Here is an 18,719-nt window from a genome sequence, read left to right on the forward strand (position 1 = left end):
ACATAGTAGCCTATACTAGCCAAGAACTTGTACCCCTTCCTGTTTCAGTCTTTTTAATGATAGGATTATAGATAAGTGCTACCGTATCTGGCTTTATCTCAGTTATTTTGTAATAGTGATATAAAGCTGATTAGTGCGTCTGTTAATGATAATTTTAGGAAACAGGAAAAACTCCTTCAATAATTCCTTAATGTTTTGAAATATTTTCTAGATACTTTCCAATAGGAATGTTGGTGGAGAATTTGGTTTAAATAATGTATATGTGTATTTCTTCAATCAGTGGGAATGAAAAAGGTCAGAGCAGAATACAAGCTTGTTTTCCTGCCAAGGAAAACTGATAGTGCTATGCTTAGCAGTGGTAGGGCATTAATAGTCTCCATATCTTTTAAGGTGTCAACAGTGGTTCTGCCTGCTTAGGGAAGGAGGTAGAGGAGATTGAGATAATTAAGTTACAGGGACGTGGAACAAGAACAAAACAAGAGGATACTTTATTTTCTGAAGTCATACCGAAAGCTTGTAAAGTCAGACTGACATTTGTAGTGATATCAGTTTTCAGGGCTCCAATTATTTTTATAATATTGCACACTAGTTGTTAAATAAAAATGTGGGATTGGTATAGGCTTTTACTTTTACATGACAGGCAATGTAGGATGACCAAGGCTTAATAAAGAAGTTAAAGTGATCATTCATTTGCTGACTTAATGGGAAAAAAAAATGCTGTGAGGAAGGCATAGGCAATGACCTGAATGAGTGTCTGTGTATTCATGTGTGTGTGTGTGTGTGTGTGTGTGTGTGTGTGTGTGTATTCACATTCACATGTTAAAAGCACTGTATATTTGTAAGAATTGAAACGTAAGAAATGAACCCAATGAACTCACCATTAATATATGTCCCCATTAAACCTAATAGTTGTGTTAAACTATAATTTTATACATATGTATTGCATAAGCTCTGCGTTAGAGTTCATATTCATGAATTTTGTATTTACTAGTACAGTAATTTTGCACATTCACTAATTCCATGAATTTTTATGTTCTCAATGGTAGTGGAGTGAGCTTAGTACTGGGACCCACTAGAGAAACAAATAGTACAAACCTGATCAGAGGCCTCTTGTAGTATATATTTAATCAAGGTGATTGCCTTAGGCAGCTGGCAGACATGATGCTCTGGTGAGCCAAGATGAAACTGGTTGTTTTGGGAAATTTATACATATGCTTTATATAACTTTTCTTCTACATTGAGTTTCAAAATACCTTGACATTCTGAAAAGCCTTTTATTGGGAGAATATCACAATGATGTTAGCTTTGTTAAAGATCTCTCTCCCAATTTTCTTTTAATTGTGGAACATATTATTTATTTATTTTTTTTATTTTTTATTTTTTTATTTTTTTTTTTTAAAGATTTATTTATTATGTATACAGAAGAGGGTGCTAGATCTCATTACAGATGGTTGTGAGCCACCATGTGGTTGCTGGGAATTGAACTCAGGACCTCTGGAAGAGCAGTCAGTGCTCTTAACCTCTGAGCCATCTCTCCAGCCCGGAACATATTATTTAATAGTATATACACAACTATAGTATCACTACAGCTTCATACTGTTGCAGTAGCTTGTCTTGACTTTGCCTATACTGGGTTAATTTTGGTTCACTGTGTCTTATAGAACTTTAGGTGTAACCAGTAAATTCAGTTTGTTACTGGTCTATACAAATTTAAATTGCCTAGTAAAGTTGAAATAGTTTAATAAAATCGTTTCTAAACAAAGGATTCAGGCCAAGGAGATGACTCAGCAGGTAAAAGTGGAAGCTTGATAACTTGAGTTCCGTCCCTGGAATTCAGGGTGGAATGAGAGAACTGACTCCCTAAATTGTCCTCTACCTCCACACTTGCACATGGCATATTCACAGGTGTGTGTGAAACAGCAGGCATGCTAAGTAAAATAAAAATAAGTAAAACCATAGTAAGCCCTGAAGTTTGTCTCATAATTTCAAAATTAGCAGGCCTTAAAAGTGTCCACGCTGCACTTTTGCCATATGGCTTTCTTGCTCAAGTAAACTAATACTTTCCTTTCATTGTAAAGAGTATTCCATCTCTTTTTTAGCCATTATACTTACATGTCCTCCAAGACTTAGCTCAAATGTCACTCCTTAAAAAGTGAGACTATCCTTTTAAAGTAGTTTATTACCCAACATTAACATTTTTTTACAACCTGAAATTGTTTCAACTAACACTTTACTTATTGTTTATTCCTACGAATGAGAAAAAGCTCGCAAAACCAAGGCTATTAACTATAGTATTTACTGTCTTGTTTTTAGCACTAATTTGGAAATGCACATAGGTAACATACATCCCTCTACATTTCTTATGATTTTGAGTAAGTACTACAGGGATATTATTGCAGAAACAAGTCTTAACTCCCACCCTTCTAAGTGTGATCTTATTTAGAAATACAATATTTGCAGATATAATCTATAATCTAGTTAATTAATATAAGGTTGTTGTAGTTGGTCGTCCCCCCCCTTCTTTGGGGGCCCGCCACTCAGCTCCCAAATAAATACATGGAGATTTATTCTTATGAATGCCCGGCCTTAGCTTGGCTTATTTCTAGTCACCTTTTCCTACTTAAATTATCCAGTTTCTCTTTAACTACTGTTTGCCTCTGGGCTTTTTACTTTTCTTTATTCTATATATCTTTCTTCCCTTCTTACTCCATGGCTGGTTGTGTTTCTCAGTGGCTGGTCCCTGGTGTCCTCCTCTCTCTCTCTTTTTTTTTTTTCTTGCTCCTCCTCTTCTCTAGAGTCTAGATTTCTCCTCCTATTTATTTTCTCTTCCTGGAAACCCTACCTAATTCTCTCTCCTGCCTAGCTATTGGCTGTTCAGCTCTTTATTAGACCAAACAGGTGTTTTAGGCAGACATAGTAACACAGCTTTACAGAGTTAAACAAATGCAACATAAAAGAATGCAATGCATCTTTGCATCATTAAACAAATATTCAATAGCATAAACAAATGTAACACATCTTAAACTAATATTCCACAACAGGTGGTAGCTAATTAGCCCCAAGCCTGTATGTTTGCTGACCCTTTATGAAGCAAAAACAATGGTACCATGTACCACCCTGACACAAAGAAGATAGCTATGTAAAGGTGGAGGCTTATATTGGCCCTAACAGGAAGGTAGTGTATTTCTGTTTCAGGGAGATCTTCTAGAGGCTTCAGAGGGTTCTTGCTAACACCTTGATTTTATACCTGTAGTCTCCTGAATTACAAGGTAATATATTTCTACCATTCAAAGCAGTCTTGTTTGGTACTTTATTATGGCAAGCCTTGGGAAATTAAGGAATGAGTTTGGAAAAACAAAGTAAAGCATAAGTTATGAAATAGCTTATTTCCATTGTTGTGACTTCTGGCTTTTAATATTTTATGATTAGTAATATTGTACTTTTTACTCCTTCCTGGGGGATATGGTCTCACTCTGTAGTCCAGGCTGGCTTGGAGCTCACTGTGTAGTGTAACGGTGGTCTTGAACTTTAACAACCTTACTAACTCACTCTCCTGGAGTATGTTATTACAGGCCTGAGTCACATGCCTGGCAGGTCTGGGAAGATAGCTTAGTTGGTAAAGTGCTTATTTTTTGTTTAATTTTTAGATTGTATTTTAATTACAGTATTTCTCCCTTCCCTTTCCTTCTTCCAAAACTTCCCATATACCGCTCCCGAGTCTCCTTCAAATTCATGACCTCTTTTTGTCAGTTGTTATTGCCTGCATATATGTATTTTTTTAATATTCATATATATTCCTAAATATAATCTGTTGAGCCCATATACTGTTACTTGTATGTATGTTTTCAGGGCTGTTTGGTACTAGACAATGAATTGGTGTGGTCTTCCCTGGGGACGCTCACCTCTCCTACTCCCAGCTTTACTCAGTTGCCTGTAGTTCTTTGTTGAAGCCTCATGGATTTTTCCCTGCCCATTTGGGAATGCTTATTAGTGTCCTCCTTGAGACTTCATGGATATAGTTTCTGATGTTACTAGGAGAAATAATCTCACAGCAAATTACCTGAACGTTTGGCTCTTAGACTCTTTCCTCTCCCTCTTCTGCAGTGTTGCCTGAGTGTGTGGGAATATTTTGTAGATATAGCCATTGGGACCGGGCTCCACAACTCTCAGTATTGATTGGTTGCGAGTTTTTTTTTTTTTTTTTGTAGTGGTCTGGTCTGTTGCAAAGAGAAGTTTTTTGAGATGAAGACTACACTTGCAAAGCTAGATCCTCCCTTCCTAGAGGGAGATATGACAAGTGTGGCTCACTTTATTTTTTTTAGAAGAACTTAGGTAGTATGCTACAAAGGGCAACTGCATGGCTACTAGAGTACTCTTAGAAGTTTATTTTTCATTTGTTATTCTTTTCCTGATGTATGTAGGACTAGCCTTGGACTGCCTTTTACTTATAGGTCAGGTTTCCTGAGTGTTTCACATCTGGCTAGAGCTTGTATTTTCAAGTTAATTTAGCCACTGGATTTATTAGGAAGCCATTCTCTTCCAGATCATGATCTCAAAGGATTTGTTCTTTCACCACTTCATCAAACTTAACAGATATATATTCTGTCATTAGGAATCAGTTAACTTATCATAGACATATGTGTTTTCTGTCCTGGTGAATTATAAGTTCCTTAAGAGCAGTCACCACAATTAAAATGTTTTTGGTTGCTACTGTTGTCTATCATTGCTGTGGTATTTTTTGTATTTAAAGTGCCATAGGAGAAGGGTGGGATAAAAGGTGCCAAGAAAAAGTGATCTTAGTTTTTAATGAATGCTTTACTTTTTTCCTTCCCTTTCTCTTGTGAGACAAGCACAAAAAACTATTTTAAAATACCTCCTGGAGCATGATGCACTAAGAGCTGTATTATGTTGTATCAAAGGAAGAATTTGTATTATAGAACCAGTTCTGAAAATTTATCTTGTAATAACTGAATTGAAGATGAAGGTTCTGATTATGAAAAAAGGGTGTTAAAAGCTTGAGCTACTTATTATAATAGGAATTTTAGTAATTTTTATTTGTGGAAAGTTAAATTTCACTGCATGTTTTGTGTGTGTGTGTGTGTGTGTGTGTGTGTGTGTTTATGTTTATATCACACATGTAAGGGTACCTTTGGAGGCCAGAAGGTGTTATATACTTTGCAGCTGGTGTTACAGATGGTTGTGAGCTGTCCACCATGGGTCCTGGGAACCAAATTCAGGTCCTGTAGAAGAGCAGCAAGCACTTCTAAACTGAGGCATCTGCCCAGCTCTGTGTTTTTTCTTTTAATATGGTAGTGATTGTTTATGCAGTTCTGAAATACTTTCTATGTGAAAATCATAGGGCTATATGTAATTAATTATTTTGATGAGGGCTACCCTCCATTTTCATGAGTGGGGTGTCATGTATATACATGTGCATTTTTTTTTTTTCTTGTTGATAGTCTTGGTGCGTTTGGATGTGGACTTGCCAGGTTGATGTCAACTGGAATCAACTTCAATGGCTTCTTCACTTTATTCTTTGAGGCAAAGTCTCTCAACCAAACCCAGAACTCTCCCAGTAGGGCCGGCTTCCCTAGACAGCTGGCTCCGGGGATCTTCTGTTTTTGCCTTTCAAGACTGGAATTCCAGGCAGGCTACCACATAGACCAGGCATTTACAAAAGGGTCTAGGAATCCAAACTAATGCTTTAACCACTAAGCCATATCATTTAACCCTGATGACGTTTAAAAACAAGTTTCCTCATAAGTTTTTTTTCCTCTCTCTTGCTCAGAATCTATGTTTTAGTTCAATAACGTAGTGGAATATCTTCATATTGTCCATGTATAATCATTAAACTTGATGGTAGAATTTTCTTAATCAGGCTGTTAATTACCAGACAGTTTTGATTTATATGAGTAGGCAGATCTGTTAGTAAAATAATGTTATTATTTCCTGTTCCTGTTCCCCCCTCACCCAATCTCTGGAGAGCTTTAGTGGTGCTTTTGGAATTTAGGGGGAAAAAAACCCTGAGTTTTGTTTTGTTCGTTTATTTATTTATTTATTTATTTATTTATTTATTTATTTATTTATTTATTTTCCGAGACAGGGTTTCTTTATGTAGCTTTGGAGAGCTTTAGTGGTGCTTTTGGAATTTAGGGGGAAAAAAACCCTGAGTTTTGTTTTGTTTGTTTGTTTGTTTGTTTGTTTGTTTATTTATTTATTTATTTATTTATTTATTTATTTATTTTCCGAGACAGGGTTTCTTTATGTAGCTTTGCACCTTTCCTGGAACTCACTTGGTAGCCCAGGCTGGCCTCGAACTCACAGAGATCCGCCTGGCTCTGCCTCCCGAGTGCTGGGATTAAAGGCGTGCGCCACCACCGCCCGGCAAAACCTGAGTTTTAAAACCCATAGCAAAATATTTTTATTAAAGCATAGGGTAACATTCTTGCAATTTTGACGGACAAATCTGTCAGGTTTTATTTGCAAGCATTTTTTCATGTATGCAGTGTAAGGGCTTTTAGTATAAGGGATATTAATATCTTGGGGTTTCATTTTTATTTGTTAGACATTTAAAAAGCTAATTTTTCATTACTTTTTAATTTAGAACAATCTGATCAATCATTTATTTCTGTTCAGTTTTATGTTTTAAAGATCATAGCTCTTGGCATAGATAATTTTTGTAGGTTTTATACTTAAATACATTTATTTAAACTTAAATCCCAAATTTTACGTTTAAAAATAATGAATGCCTATCTATAATACTACTTTAAGTTCTAAGTTGGATTAATAATAAGAGATTTGAATGAATTTCTTTTCTTTCTATCATAGATCCGAGTATTACCTTCCTGCAGACATTGGAGTTTTGTTTTCAGCCTGCTTTGGTCTTCATCTTGTATATCATGTCAGATTTTTCTCTTGTCTCTACTTCTCATTTATCCTGTTCTTCCTTTTTTTTTATTATTTTGAATTTGACTTCTGATTTCTGTGTTTTATCAAGATTTAGATCTGTCTCATTAGTGCTTTTTGCCTTTTCTACATTTCTTACAGAGCTGTCCTAGGACTCAAAGTTGCTGTTTATCAGACCCAATTCATCTTTGCCAACAGGCAGTAATGAAGGCCACAATCACATGTTTTTCTCCCCTCTCCTCCCCTCTTCTCCCCTCTTTCCAAGACAGGGTCTCATTATGTAGTCCTGGCTGTCCTGGAACTCTTTATGTAGACCAGGTTGACTTCAAACTCAGAGATCCACCTGTTTCTGCCTCCCAAGTTCTGGGATTAAAGATGTGTGCCACCATGCCCAGCTTAAATGATTAAGTTTTAAATTTTATGTGCATGAGTGTTTTGCCTGCGTGTATGTCTGTGCACCACATGCATGCCTGATGCCCACAGAAGTCAAAAGAGGGTATCTGATCCCCCTCTGACTGGAGTTATAGACAGCTATGAGTCACCATGTTGGTGCAGGGAATTGAACCTAGATTCTTTGGAAGAGTTACTAGTGTTCTTAACTGATGAGCCATCTTTCCAGTCCCAAAGATAACTTTTATAATAGTCACATAACTAGCTTTAATGATGAGAAAGTGGTTGCATTTACAGGATCATTAAAAACAAACTTAATAACCAATTAACCAATTTTCTCTCTTACTGGTATTATAACCTAAATTGCATGGTAACATATATTAATAGTTGTGTGAGTGTTCTTTGGATCAAACTCAGGGCCTTGTTTATGTAAGAAAGTGCTTTACCTTGTATTATATCTCAGCCTATGTCATTTAGTTTTCTCTTTGCTGATTATAAAGCCCCCTTTCTAGGTGTTAGGTACTAACATTGTAATTTTTAGGAATAGAAGTTCTCCCTAAAGATTCATACAACTTTTTAGAGAACTGTAAAGAAATCCCTAAAACTATGTACAAATTTTTATGAACCTAAAATTACTTTAAAAAGAAGTCCACAATTAAAAATATATAATTATTAAAAGAGAAGGAATTGAATGTAATTTGTGGTATTTATTATTTATGAAATAAAAATACATTATAAGCAAAAGCATGGGAAAGTGTTATAGAATGTATGTACAAGATTGTGTGAAATCTAAGTTTGGGATTTAATGCAACTTATATTTGAGTAAGACTAGAGCTTTTCATTTGCTCCTATTATAATGGTGTGCATGTAGATTTTAATAGTTACACCCTTCCCACCCCACCCCCCACCCCCGTGATGAAACACCAAAACCAAAAGCAGCTTGCATAAGAAAGAGTTTATCTTGGCTTATCGTTTCAGAGGGGTAATAATTCATCATTGCAGAGAGAAGCCATGACAGCAACTGACAGGCATGGCAACAGGAGCAGGAAACTGAGTTAACATTTCTTCAGCAACAACAAAATCCACCTCCCCCCCCAAAAAAAAAAAAACCCAACAAAACAAAACAGAGAGAGTGAACTAGAAAGTAGGGAGAGGCTATACCCTCAAAGCCAGCCTCTGGTGACATATTTCTTACTGCTAGGCTCCAACTCCAAAAGGTTCCATAACCTCCCCAGACAGTACCACCAACCGGGGACTGAGTGTTCAGATATGTGAACCTATGGGGACATTTCTCATAAAACTACTGTAGGGAGGAAGCAGTATGTGCACACACAGGGAAAGAAGATAGAAGGGGATTTGTTAGAGAAACGTACAGTGAGTGTTAAAATTCTTAAGAGCAGGATAATGGGAGAGGGTCAGCGATAGCTGAGAAGGTAGGAAAATGTTAAGGTTTTGGTGCCATGTATTGGGTGATGAAGTCTCTAAGAAAACTTTAAGAGAGTGTGGAGCATGAAAGAAAAATGCAGCTAGAGTATGAATGTTCATAAATACTCTAAGATCAGATGTGCTGTGCAGGCAACAGTTTGGGTAAGAAATTGAGAAGCTGTTGTGGAGATGCATTTTCAGAGATTAGTTATCTAAAGCTTTGGGAAATATTCTTTAGACATGTCTTTTTTGCTTTCAGTATTATGTAGTCTGATTCCATTCTTGGATTGTGGAGTGGTATATGTGTATAAAGTCACATGTGGAGCATTTTCTAAAATTTTCCTCCTCCATTTTGATAGAACTCTTGTCTCAGCCCTTGCTTTAACCACTCTGCAAACTTTACTTGATCTTTGAGTGCCATTGATTTAGCTACTCCCACAATTACTGGGAAAGCATCTCTCAGCTGTCTTTTATTTCAAAGTGTACTAACACGCTACTGCAAAAATGTGTTTATAGGGCATGATGTTTTGATGCACATATTAGCAAATCAGGGTAATTAACATATCCATCACCTTAAGCAATTATAGTTTTATTATGGTGATAACATTCAAAATCCTTCAAACCATTTTGAAATGTTCAGTACATTACTGTTAACTATAGTTACCCTACTGTGCATGGTGTAGGCATACAACATTTTCTATATTGACACCTCTATTTATGGACAATTAGGTTAATTGAGTTTAGATATTTTTTTGGCATACTAATTTCATTTCCTTTGGATATGTACTCAGTAGGATGGCTAGATTGTGTAGCAATTTGGTTTTTAATTCTTGTATGTGTGTGCACTGTAGTTTTCCATTACTATACTAATTTACAGCTCCACCACATTCTTTCCCCTCTCCACATCTTTACCAGCACTTCTTTCTTTCTTTCTTTCTTTCTTTCTTTCTTTCTTTCTTTCTTTCTTTCTTTCTTTCTTTCTTTTTCTTTCTTTTTCTTTTTCTTTTTTTTTGGGTAGCTATTCTCACTAAAATGAGCTGTGGTAATTTTGATTCACATTTCTCTTTTGAGTAGCACATTTAGTTTTTTATTCAGAAGATGTTTAAGAAGTTTCATTTATGATGATTATAACAGTGAATGCAATGGAAAAAATTATCTGCCCATAGAGAGTTTAATTTATTTAAAAAAATCACAGCAATTATTCTGTTAACAAGACAACTAAGACATTCTGTGAAAAAGCAAGATGCCTTGCATAAATCTTTGCAAAGATCTTAAAACAAAATTACCTTACCTGTCACTTCCCACCTTTAATCAATAAAAACATCATTCCTTTTTAACAAAAGTAAAAAAATTATCCACATTAAACTTACTGAAACTAGCTCTCTAACCTCTTTGTATTCATTAAGCATTGCTTCATAAATATATAAAGATTGGTGGGTTTTGTTTAGCTTCCTATATCTTTACAGTGTTAACTAAAATAGATTTTTAAATTTGGGAAACAAAAACTAATACTGTTTTAAACTGACTATATCTGATTATCAAGCTAAAGACATTGCAAGAAAACATTATACTTTGATGGTTCTATCAGTCACTGGTCATCCAAAAAAAAAAAAAAAAAACAGAGTTACAAATCTAAAATATAGTAACTTTTTATTTGTTTTTACCCATTGACCCATATCAGTGATCCTGACTTAATGATTTATGATGACAAATAGGGCTGCTGTTCTTATTCAAGATTTGTTATATATGAAGAGTCCTTTTTTTTTCAATTCTTTGAAGATTCTCCCTGACTTTTGTCAGTTTGGTTATTTCTCTGTTTGTCCTACATTGTGTTCGTTGACCATTTTGGATGTTTAAATTTCTGTTTTTACTGACATTTGCAATTTTTCTGTCACTAAGTCTTCAAATATTTTTTTATTTGTTTTTCTGTGTCTTCTGAAAATGTTTGGAATGTTTGTCTCTTATGTAGAATGTCTGAGATTCTTTAAGGATGATTTTTTTAATGAAAATGGGCCACCCATTCATATATAGAGTATATACAATATATATGTGTGTGTGTGTGTGTGTGTATCTTGTGATGGTTTTCATTGAAAACTAGACATCTTAAATATATTGTAATTCTGTGAATTAACCCTGTCCGTTGTATGATTTTGTTGATGATGTCGTCTATTGAGGGCTATACCTGTTTATTTTTCTTAAGCTGTTTTTTTTAAACAAAAATTGTCTTTCTTTTATGTGATCAAATGTTAATCTTGATAACCAAATAAGTAATGTAATTGGTTTCACTAAAGAACCGAAACCAAAATAAAAAATTAGCCTAGGTATTCTTTCTGTGTCCTATTTGAGGGTCTGCTTTTATCTTCACATTTTACTAGCGTAAGCTTTAGCAATTATCCAGAGATGCAATCAGATATAGTCAGATATTGGCACACAGCTTTGGCCATATCTGTTGCTTGTTTCAGAGACTGTGGCTCCTTGTCTGTCTGTCTCTCTTTCCTTTTCTTTCTTTCTTTTGTTTTTCAAGACAGGGTTTTTCTGGGTAATAGCCCAGGATGTCCTGGAACACGCTTTGTAGACCATGCCTCTGCCTCCTAAGTACTGGAATTATGGCATGTGCCACTATCACCAGCTGTCTAATTTTTGTCTAAGAGAATTTATTGGTATGTAAGATAGTCATATAAATCAAACATTTGTTGATAATAAATTATAAAGAAATGTGTTAAAATTTTTTGTATATATAAACTTTTACCATTTTTAAATAGAAAATTAAGTTCATGTGATGAGATGGATCTTTATTTTTATATGATGAATCAAAGCTTAGCTGAAATTCTGATTCTGGGATTAGAGCATCTTTTATGTTTTTAGAGTTAATGAACATTCCACTTTTATAATTATCAGTGATGAGAAATCAACTTCACAGGAATATGTAGTACAGAATAGCAGGATGTTCAGGGCCATTTAAAAAGTAGTTGGAAATTTTACCTTAATCCAAAGCCAAAGTTCAATTAACGACTTTTAATATTAAATTCAAATCAGCAACTCATGGAGCAAATTTTTAAATTCAGACATAATTCAAGCTGAAAATACACTGATTTGATATTTATGCTGAGAAATGATGGTAGGAAAAGATTAAATGTCTATTTTCTTTAAACTATTATGTTTTTGTACGAGTACAAAATACTGTTATGTGTGGTAAAAAATAATGCAGTTCATAACAATTACAGTCTAGAGTTTGAGCAGAGTTGTTTGAGATAGTGTTGGCATTGCATCATATGGCAGTCCATTACAAAGTGTGTATATTGTATGTGTTCAGGATCAAGGCTTCATTGAAGTTATACAGTACAAACATGGGCACCACTGACAGAAATCCCTCAGATTTATTATTTGCTTGATTTTGAATTAATTTTTGGTCATTGAATATTCAGAAACTTTTCAACTGTTGCCAAATTTTTTACAACCCTACATTCAGTTGTGTGACTACCAGATGGGTTATAAGCCATAGTTTAAGAAGCTGGGTCATCTCTTGTCCCATGCAGCTATTTCCAATATATTTAAATCCTTTCAACAGATACCAGGTATAGGAAGCTCTTCAAAATACATACCTACCATTTTTGAGAACAAGATTCTTTTGTTTTTTCTCTTTACACCTGCAACCACACCAAGAAATGGTTCTGCTGTTCCCATTGACGACCTAGTTGAGGAGTCAGGGATACTAGACAGGTAAACAAAGTACATGAGTCTTAAAAACTAAATTTAGAAGGGCTTTTTTCTTTGTTAGGTACTTTTTCTTGTGTTTATGAGATTCAGGATTTCTGTAAAAGCTGGTTTTTTTTTTTTTTGTTTTGTTTTTGTTTTTTTTGACAGGGTTGATCAGTTTTGGTAACTAAAGAATTACTTTATAGGGGAGTTGATATTTTTGATGTTCCTCATTCTACCACTTTCTATGTTGTTGCTCTTCTATTTTTGTTATTTAGTGTATAAGTCAGGTTAAGCTACTTTCTGTCAGAATTTTAAAAAATGTTCTATTGTCTTCAGGCTTATATAGCTTCCATCAAGAAATCTGCTATAATTTCTATCTTCCCCATTTGGTATGTCATGTTGTCTTGTACATTTAGCTTCCTCTTAAGATTTCTCTTTAGTTAGCTTTTTTTTTTTTTTTTTAGATTTACTTATTTATTATGTATACAGTGTTCTGTTGGCATGTATCCCTGCAGGCCGGAAGAGGGAGCCAGATCTTATTGCAGATGGTTGTGAGCCACAATATGGGTGCTGAGAATTGAACTCAGGACCTCTGGAAGAACAGCCAGTGTTCTTAACCTCTGAGCCATCTCTCCAGCCCCTTTAGTTAGCCTTTAAAGCAAATTTATACTTTGGAATATTTTGCTTGGAAGTTTTCTGCTTTTAACATTTTTCTAAAACTGTCAGTCCACTGGTGGCACATACCTTTAATCCCAGCACTCAGGAGGCAGAGGCAGGCAGATCTCTCCAATTTCTATGCCAGCCAGCACTACAGAGAGAAACACTGTCTCAAAAAAACAAAACAAAACAAAACAAAACGAAAAAGAAAGCATTGTTTTTAAAAGTTGTCTTCTGTGTTATCTGTTAACATTTCCTTGGCCTTGTCTGGGGACTTCAGTTATAGGCTTATTATTCTGTTTGCTTTTGTATTATGGTCTCTTGTGACTTACTCTGTCTTCTTTCTTTCTTTCTTTCTTTCTTTCTTTCTTTCTTTCTTTCTTTCTTTCTTTCTTTCTTCCTTCCTTCCTTCCTTCCTTCCTTCCTTCCTTCCTTCCTTCCTTTCTTTCTTTCTTTCTTTCTTTCTTTCTTTCTGTCTTTCCCTCCCTCCCTCCCTTCCTTTCTTCCTTTCTTCCTTCCTTTCTTTTTTTTTTTTTAGGATTTCTGTCCTGGATCTTGCTCTGTAGCCCAGGCTGGCCTTGAACTCACAGAGATCCACCTGCCTGTGCCTCCCGAGTGCTGGGATTAAAGGTGTACATCACCACCGCCTGGCTCTCTGTCTTGTTCTTAGTCTTGTGTGTTTATTCTTTTTTTAGTCAGACTTTTTTTTTTTTTTTTTTTCAGAGCAGTGTTAGGTTTACAGTGAATTTGTGGGAAAGTACAGGAAACTACTGTTAGGTACCTTATGCCTACACATGCTTCCCTTTCCCTATACGTGTCACCTCAGAGTGGCACACTTCTTAAAACTGTCGATTCTGTTGTATTGATACTTGCAATTAACATTCACAGCCTGTTCTTCATTATGTTGATATTAAATGTCACATGGATTTCGACAAATGTACATGGTATTTACCCACTATTTAGAAATGTTTCACTACACTAAAATCACTGTGTGCTCTGCCTGGTCATTCCATCTGCACCCCCTAGTTTCTGACAGTCATCAGTCACTATAGTTTTACCTTCTCTACAATGTTACACAACCAGAGTTCTGTAATAATGCAGCCTTTTTGGGTGGCTTCTTTTTGTTCATTTCATTTCATAACTTGGTGGATCAATTACTTCCTACATCAAATAATATTAGGGTACTGAGCTTGTTTTTCGACTCACCTTCTAAAAAACTTCTCGGTTGCTTCCAAGTTTGAGTACTTAGGAATAAAGGTATGTAGTACGAATTGTTAGAAGGTCTTACTCATAAAATCAAACCTAAAGCCAGGTATTGGGTGAATACTGGAAGATCAGAGAAGCAGAACAAGCCACAGCTTCCTCACCTCAACAGTTCCTCAGCTGATCCTGTTTCTTCAGACTGGATGCCTCTCAGCTAAACTGTGCTGCTCCAAAGCCTAAAAGCTTAAGCAGCCTAGTTCCTGGTTTTTACGCCTTATATACCTTTCTGCTTTCTGCCCTCACTTCCTGGGATTAAAGGCTCACTTCTTGGGACTAAAGGCGTGAGTCACCATGCCTGGCTGTTTCCAGTGTGGCTTTAAACTCACAGAGATCCAGATGGATCTCTGCCTCCTGAATGATAGGATTAAAGGCGTGTGCGCCACCTTTTTCTGGCCTCTATATCTAGTGGCTGTTCTGTTCTCTGACCCCAGATAAGTTTATTAGGGTACACAATATTTTGGGGAACACAATACCACCACAAGGGTATAATAAACATCCTTGTCTAAGCTTCTCTGTGAATGCAAGATTTTAATTACTTTGGTCATCTATTAAATAGTGTGGTCATAGTTGCTGTTGATTGATGTATCATGATATATTCATTTTATTTAAAAATAATTCTTTTTTTTTAATTAACAGGTGTGCCTTTGAGATTGCATAACAAGTTAGAATTATATAGAAATTTCTGTATTGTGGAATAACCTCTCCAGCAATGATAACTTCAGAGTTACCAGTGTTGCAGTAAGTATTATAATTTTCTTTTCCTTTTAAAGAACTATGAGTATAACATCACAGGGTTCTGATGAGATATATCAAATGTGTTCTGTTATTGAGACAATATATTTGAAATCTAAATATTCAGATATGTGATTACTCTGACCATCCTTGACATTGGAATGCCAGCATGTTTATTGACATTGAACAAAGCAGATATTAATGTTATTATATCTGGAGTCAGCCATTATAACCCTCATGTGGCATGCTATTTTAGCAATTAAGTTGGATCAGAGCTGTACTTATTTCCTAGATACTGATTTCCAGTTTATTTGTGGAATATGCTATGATAGTAACTCTACTGTCTGCAAAGCCCAAGATACTTGGTCTCACTATGTATGTATGTATGTATGTATGTATGTATGTATGTATGTATCTATTTATCTATATTTATTTGCCTTTGTTCTATATTGTACTTTTTCTATACACTTATTTTAATTCATTCCTTTCATTAAAATTCCTTTTATAATAAGATTGTGATTGCTGAGGCATTCTGGTTTCTAAAGAATCTCAGGGAATATCAGTTGTTGTGTGAGTGTGATACATCATTAGATTTGTTGTATTCGTTGGACAGACTTGGAGTTTGAGATCATTATGAAATTTCTAGAAAATGTCACAGGCATACACAGATATTGTTTCTTTTATTATTTGCATCAAGATGTAAATTGAGGATCCTTATACTTTGATCTATTGGATAATGGTAATTTAGCTACAATAAAAGAATTATCAGTTTAAACAGTTATTTCTTTGATTATAGTTTAGTTACAAATGTCTTTTCCACGAGATAGTCTTCTGGTTGCTCTCCTGGAAGCTTTAAGACACAATGCTTTCCATGTGCATTTTCTTATTTGACAGATCAATAATACTTTATAAAATTTGTGAACTATAGAAGATAAAATTTAATTATTTTCTATGTACTTGCTCCTTTCCTCTTTTTTTCCTTATTTTAGACATACTGGATTCTGAGGTCCCTGCATAGTCTTTTATTTCTTTGCTTTGTTCTTAAGAACTCTTGTTCTCACCCATCCTGCTCACTATCTATTTATGCAGAACACCTATGAATCTTTAAAATTAAGATAGATGTTCCCCTGTGCTCTTAATTTTTCATTTTTTCCCTAGCATTGTATTTCACATAATGTTCCTTGCCACTTCCTAAAATAATAAGCTTTTCTATCATACTGTTGTATGCCTTGCTTGTAGCATATTTACTGGATATTAAACAGGCCCTCACATTAATACTTGATAAAATTTGAAACAGGCTTATTTGAATATATTTGTAGTTAAAGAGATTGTAGAATTAATATTTAGTATTAGAGATTATACTTTGTTACTGAAAAATTCCATAAAATTGTAAATCTGTAATATGTTTATGTTCATAGTAATCTGAGAGCTGGGTGAATTAGCTTTGGTTGAATAAGCCAGATGGAGAGAGTATTCTTCGTTGAGATTAATAAACCTTTTGAGAGTATATACTTGTCTGTGATCTTTGTGGTTTTATTTACTTTATTATTTTTGCTTAATCTACTCATATGTCCAGTTATGTATCCTATTGTGGTAACTTTGTATCAGTGACAAAAATGCCTGAATCAATCAGTTTAGAAGGATTTTTTCCCCTGTGTCCAATTTCAAAGGTTTTACTTGGGATCAGTTGACCTTATTGCCTATGTGACCTTTATGCCTGTGGTAAGGCAGTTTATCATAGTAAGGGGGTACAGGGTGAAGCATTCTGCTTACTTCATCATGGCTGGGAAACAGAAAGGGAAAGGGAATGCAGTCCCAGAATCCCCTTCATCGATATGCCTCTATTAGGCTTCACTTCTTAAAGGTCCCACTGTCTCTCATTAGTGCCATAGGATGTTGACCACATCTTTAAGATATAAGATGTTGGAAGACACTCAAATCACAGAATTATTCTTCTGCCTCCACATGCTCAGGCCCATCTTATAATGCAAAATGATTGTAATCCCTTTTCAATAGTCTGGAGAGGTGTTCATGTTCCAGAATTGCCCTTGTCCAGATTCAAAACCACTTATGACGTATAAGACAAAATCAGTTGTAAGCTAAAAAACATATTTCCCTACTTCCAAGATACAGTACCATAAGGAAAATTCCTATTCTCAAAGGGACAAACAGGAAAACAAAAAGGATAAATTAAACCAAATCAAGACTAAAACCCAGCAGCAAAACATTAAATCCTATCGCTCTGTTTGTAATTCAGAGCACATGGTGGTGTATTATAGACACCAAAGAGCTTGGACAGTGCTGTCTTTATGGCCATTCTTTTGTGCTGATTTTGCTGGACCTGGAGCTGCTTCTGTGATCCTGGCGTCTCTGACTTAAGCTGTCTCCATTATGGCTTCTGCCTCAGCCTCACAACTTCCCTCACCACCTTGCCACTGATGCTTACAAGGATTATGAACCTGATTTGCTCAGTTCGACTTTCTGGTATTCTTTTGAAATCTCCTTGGAAGCCTTAATGACCCTAGACCTCATTTTTGCATACTAGCAAATCCAGACTTAGTGAATGATGGCAGGATCTACCACCAATGCAACTGTACTCAGAGAGGTGGCTCTCTGTAAGCTGAGCATAGCAAATGGAGTTTTCTCAAAGAAATATCTCCCTAGGTTCTCTTGTCCCGCCTGTGCAGTTGTGATGGTTGAGGTCTTACTGATTCCTGAGATGCAGGACAGCACTTTTTGCTGTTCCATTGCAGGCCCCTTGCTTTCTTACAGTGGTGGCACTAGCAACCTCAGCCACACTCTCTTTGGTAGTACTTTAGCCATGCTCTTTTTTTCATGGAAATGCCCCATTTTTGAAAACCTTCCTGCTCTATAGTGTTTGGCTCTCAATTATTATTGTAAGTTTGGTGAAAAGAAGCCAACAATATCCATACTGCTTCCTTGGTGCTTTGCTGCATTTACTTCCTCCACCAGAAGAAGCCTTTTATTTTTTTTTTTAAATTCAAGCTTAAATTTTTATTTGTGTAGTAATAGTGATTGAATAGTGAGAGAATAGGAAAGAGAGAATAGGCTACCATACAGATTAACTATACTGTATTCTTCACTTACTTAGATACTATAATTGCTGATGAATTTGTCTATTCTTAGTGTTGTTAATTATTAAGCAATGTCAAAGATTATCTGTTACTATATATTTATATTCTGTAATGGCCTAGCTCTGGATAGATACAGTATGTAGAACAGACTCATGCCTTGTTGTCATTACATTTATAGTATTAATGAACTAACCACAAATACATAGTTATTGAGGCTATGAAGGAAATGTTGGCTATATTATGAAAAATTTAACAATTTAGGGGTTAGGCAGTACTGGGAAGTGAACTTAGATCCTCACACATGCTAGACAAGCATTCTACTACTGAGCACCAGTCCTAGCCCTAACTTCTTTGTTTAACAAATTTCTAAGAAAAAGATAGTTGAACTGAGTTTTGAAGTAGGAGGAGTGCCTGGGGGAAGAAGGGAGTACTAGACTGAGGAAATGGAATTTTTAGAGACCCTTAGGTAGGAGGAAGCATGGTATGTTGAGACATCTGATATAAAGCCATTCTCCTCTAAATTTTGTTTTTATGTTTGAGAATTGAGGTACA

General features: G+C 35.4%; 1 protein-coding gene across 1 annotated transcript in view; it reads left to right on the plus strand.

Annotated features, from left to right (window-relative positions):
• The window catches only part of Stag1 (STAG1 cohesin complex component), a 322,421-nt gene that overhangs the window by 65,089 nt on the left and 238,613 nt on the right, over positions 1-18,719 (plus strand). Inside the window, exon 2 of the mRNA XM_059268454.1 lies at positions 14,977-15,078. Coding sequence (XP_059124437.1) covers positions 15,050-15,078 — 29 coding nt within the window. The 5' untranslated portion in view covers positions 14,977-15,049. The remainder of the gene's footprint in view (positions 1-14,976; positions 15,079-18,719) is intronic.

This window comes from Peromyscus eremicus, chromosome 7 (assembly GCF_949786415.1).
Source record: "Peromyscus eremicus chromosome 7, PerEre_H2_v1, whole genome shotgun sequence".
Taxonomy (NCBI): Eukaryota; Metazoa; Chordata; class Mammalia; order Rodentia; family Cricetidae; genus Peromyscus; species Peromyscus eremicus.